Source organism: Cyprinodon variegatus, unplaced genomic scaffold (genome assembly GCF_000732505.1).
Source record: "Cyprinodon variegatus isolate N-32 unplaced genomic scaffold, C_variegatus-1.0 Scaffold1095, whole genome shotgun sequence".
NCBI classification, from domain to species: Eukaryota; Metazoa; Chordata; class Actinopteri; order Cyprinodontiformes; family Cyprinodontidae; genus Cyprinodon; species Cyprinodon variegatus.
Genome location: NW_015151548.1, coordinates 152,634 through 156,016, shown reverse-complemented (window position 1 = coordinate 156,016; position 3,383 = coordinate 152,634). Strand labels below are relative to the sequence as shown.

Below are 3,383 nucleotides of genomic sequence, written 5' to 3'. Positions count from 1 at the left end.
GTTATATTGGTTTACCTGGTGAAAATAAACAAGTGTGATGGGTATATATTTGTTTTTTTATTAATTTGCCAATTAATTCTGCACAGTAATATTTACCTGCACACACAGATATAAAATGGCCAAATCTAAAAAAAACAAACATCAATTTCCAAAAGTATGAAACTTTGATATTAAGGAGTCTTTAGGGTTGATTGAGAACACAATTGAGGCCCAATAATAAAAATAATCCTTAAAAATACAACATGCCTAATAATTCTGCACACAGTGTATATTTGGGCAAAAATGGCCACTCCTGGACTCAGTGATCATGATGACAAATATTATTATTATTATATTGTTTTTTTTTATTATCACTAAATTGACTAAATCCCCACAGACATATTAGTTTTTGGTATAAATAATGATCCATTGATCATTCCTTAATGACCAGACTTCTCCTTTAACAAAGTTTAATAGATGATGTGGCAGAGCAGGACAAATGTTACTGTAAGCACCGGCTTAAAAATGGCTGTTCTGTAAAAAACACAAGGTTCTGTTTTTCAGTCCATATGCATCATAAGAAAGTCCATTAGTACATGGACTTGAAATCACTGGGTGATTACTTTAGGTACCTTTCAAAGCAAAACACTTTTCCATATGATCCACTTCTCAAATGATAATGACGTGCTTCCATATTGTGATGCAGCAGCATTTATTCTTAAACTCATACTTCTAATCCAAAGAAAACTAATTATTTTAAAGAATGAGGGTTTGAAAGGTGTTAACAGGGAACAGCGAGTTAATTTAAGTCATGCATGTAACAATACATGATTCCCAGAGCTGAAGCAAAGACAGCTTCACCGGAAGGAGTTAAGCGTTTATCTAATCTTAGAAATACTTCCTACACAGGTTATAACATGCTGAGGATGGAGCACAACAGGATGAAGAAAGAGGCGGAGCTCAGACAGATGAAGTTCTGAGGTTTGGGCCACGCCCCTTTGGCTTCACAATCCCTGATCCATATTCTGAAAGCAGAGACAAACTTTGGCTACGTTCACACAGCAGCCTGACCCAGATCAGATTTTTTTTCGCCCATATGCGACCTGGATCTGACCTTTTCATGACAGTCTGAACAATAAAGATCCGGTGACCCAGGTCTCTTTGCTATGTGGTCGTTGATCCAATACTTATCTGATCTTTTTAAATGCTCCAGCACTACCATGCATGTTTACTCCTGTAAACAGAGCACGCCCGCTTGTGACCTCATTACGTCCTCTAATGCGCATGCGGGACACTACAGTTGTGTGAATGCAGATCACATACAATTCGCAAATATTTGGAAATGTGTACAACCATGCACAACAATCAGATTTCCCCCCCCAAAAAAAATCGTAATTGAGCATTAAGGCCTGCAGTGTGACATAGCCTTTAATTTTGCTGGATGACGAACTGCAGATAAATATGATCTAATCAGTCATTGGTTACTGAAGAAACATCTCTACGGCCTCAGGAGTTGGCGTTGGTTTAGTTAATGGGTTCTGAGCATAAGTGAGGGAAGCGCAGGTCTGAAAAGAAAAAGACATTCCTTCCAACAGTTATCTAAATGTGAATTTGGCTGGTTGTTTATAGGATGGTTGGTGAAAGGATTCATCCAAACCAAGGATCAGGGAGTCAGAGGATTTCATCTACAGCGGAAGGAGATCCTATAAACACTGAAGCAGAGCAAACAAGGTCTGATTTTAAAGTCAGCTTCAGCTTAAACTGTCCATTGATGCTTTTTAACTTAAATATTCCTTCTAGCTGATACGGCGGATACAGAAACGAGCCAAAGTGAAGCGGCTGGAGTCTAGGATGTTTAAACGACAGTGTGTTTGGATGGCTACAGACAGAGAGGCTGGATGGTCAGGGAGGGAATACCTGGTAGAGACAGTGGCAAACACTGCGTAGCTGTGGCGGGAAGTCGCTGGACGAGCCGATTATGGCCTGGAAGAAGCGCTCGGTGATCTGAAGCAGGTTCCTCTGGTTGTCCTCCAGGTTTTCACCATGTTCCAGTCTGAGGAAATAGTAGCTCAGCTCAGTGCTTGGTAGGAAAAAAAACAACCTTCAAAACTTTTACTGCGAAGTAAAAGTTTTCACAGAACCACTAAAAATCTTAAACATTTATGGTCAACATCAAACAAACCTTTGATTAAATGAAGCATTCCAATCTAACCAGTTAACTCCAAAAAAGTAAAAAAAAAAAATCCACTGGACTTCGTTTTGCTTCCCATCCAGGAAGCGTTTTCAATTCAAAACCTCAGAATTAGCGTAGAGTTTGAGGCTTTATAGAGTGGACAAAAACCAAAGACTTCTTTTGGCTTAGAAAACATGCAAATTGAACCTGACGAACGGGTCCACCCCTTTGGGATGGGCAGTCGTTTGGCTTCTTTGATAGCCTGCAACACCCAACACCTGTCTATGCCTCTGAAAGGGGGGTTGTTAGAGGGAATTGCTGGCCTGACTGAATAGGTGAGGTCTTCTGTTCCCCTGTAAGGGGGTTGGGGTTGCCATGATAGCGGGAAGGAATCAACTCTATCATCGCTGCATTGCAGGTTTTTGAAAGCTGGAATCTGAGTCCCCCCCTCTGTGTAAGGTTGTTTTTTCTCTCTTAACATATATGTCCTCTTTCACGCTCCTCTCAAACCACCTGTCTTCTTTAACCAAAATGTGAACATTCTGGTCCTCTGTCCTTTGTCCATAAGGTATAGATGTACCACAGAGTGTTGTCCAGAGGAGGGCACTCTTCTAAATATATATAACCAGTTAACTGTGACCACCCAGCGATACTCACTCAATACAATAGTATCCATCCACATCAAGCTGACTGTGGTTATCTGGACGGACAACAATAAAACAGTTTAAAAATCTTTAGCCCTAAAGTAGCTGAAGCCGTTCCTTCCTTCAGATTCGGGTTTCTCGCGTCTTAAAGCTGAAGTCTGTAAGTTTTTAAAAATCCCTTTTTTGTCATATTGGCTAAAACTGTCCCTATGCCCAGACAGCAGTACATGTGATATGTAACCTGTGAAAAAAACTGCTTCAATTGGTCCCGCCTACTGCCTGTATTTCAATCTGGAAAGCCAAAACAACCAATCACAGCCAGAGGAGCGTCTGATGGAGTGTCAATCACAGCTCACACACGCTCACACACCCTGCTCACCGAGGCTGGAAGGCGTTTTTCATGTACGTTTCCACATTTTAAATTAGTTTAGGCGTTAATAAACCTTTTCAGAGTAGTGATCATAGCGCTCTGCATCAGCAGTGCTGTGTGCGTCACCCTGCCAGATCCCAGATCAGCTTCTCTGATTGGTTGATGTGACACGTTAAGCAGCAAAAGTTACATTTTACCAACTCCAGCAGCTGCTGCA

At 41.0% G+C, this 3,383-nt stretch overlaps 1 protein-coding gene across 3 annotated transcripts in view; it reads right to left on the bottom strand.

Moving 5' to 3' along the window:
* The window catches only part of nf1 (neurofibromin 1), a 136,404-nt gene that overhangs the window by 83,078 nt on the left and 49,943 nt on the right, over positions 1-3,383 (bottom strand). For all 3 annotated transcript variants that reach the window (XM_015400359.1, XM_015400358.1, XM_015400361.1), the window contains exon 29: positions 1,897-2,032. In XM_015400359.1, coding sequence (XP_015255845.1) covers positions 1,897-2,032 — 136 coding nt within the window. The remainder of the gene's footprint in view (positions 1-1,896; positions 2,033-3,383) is intronic.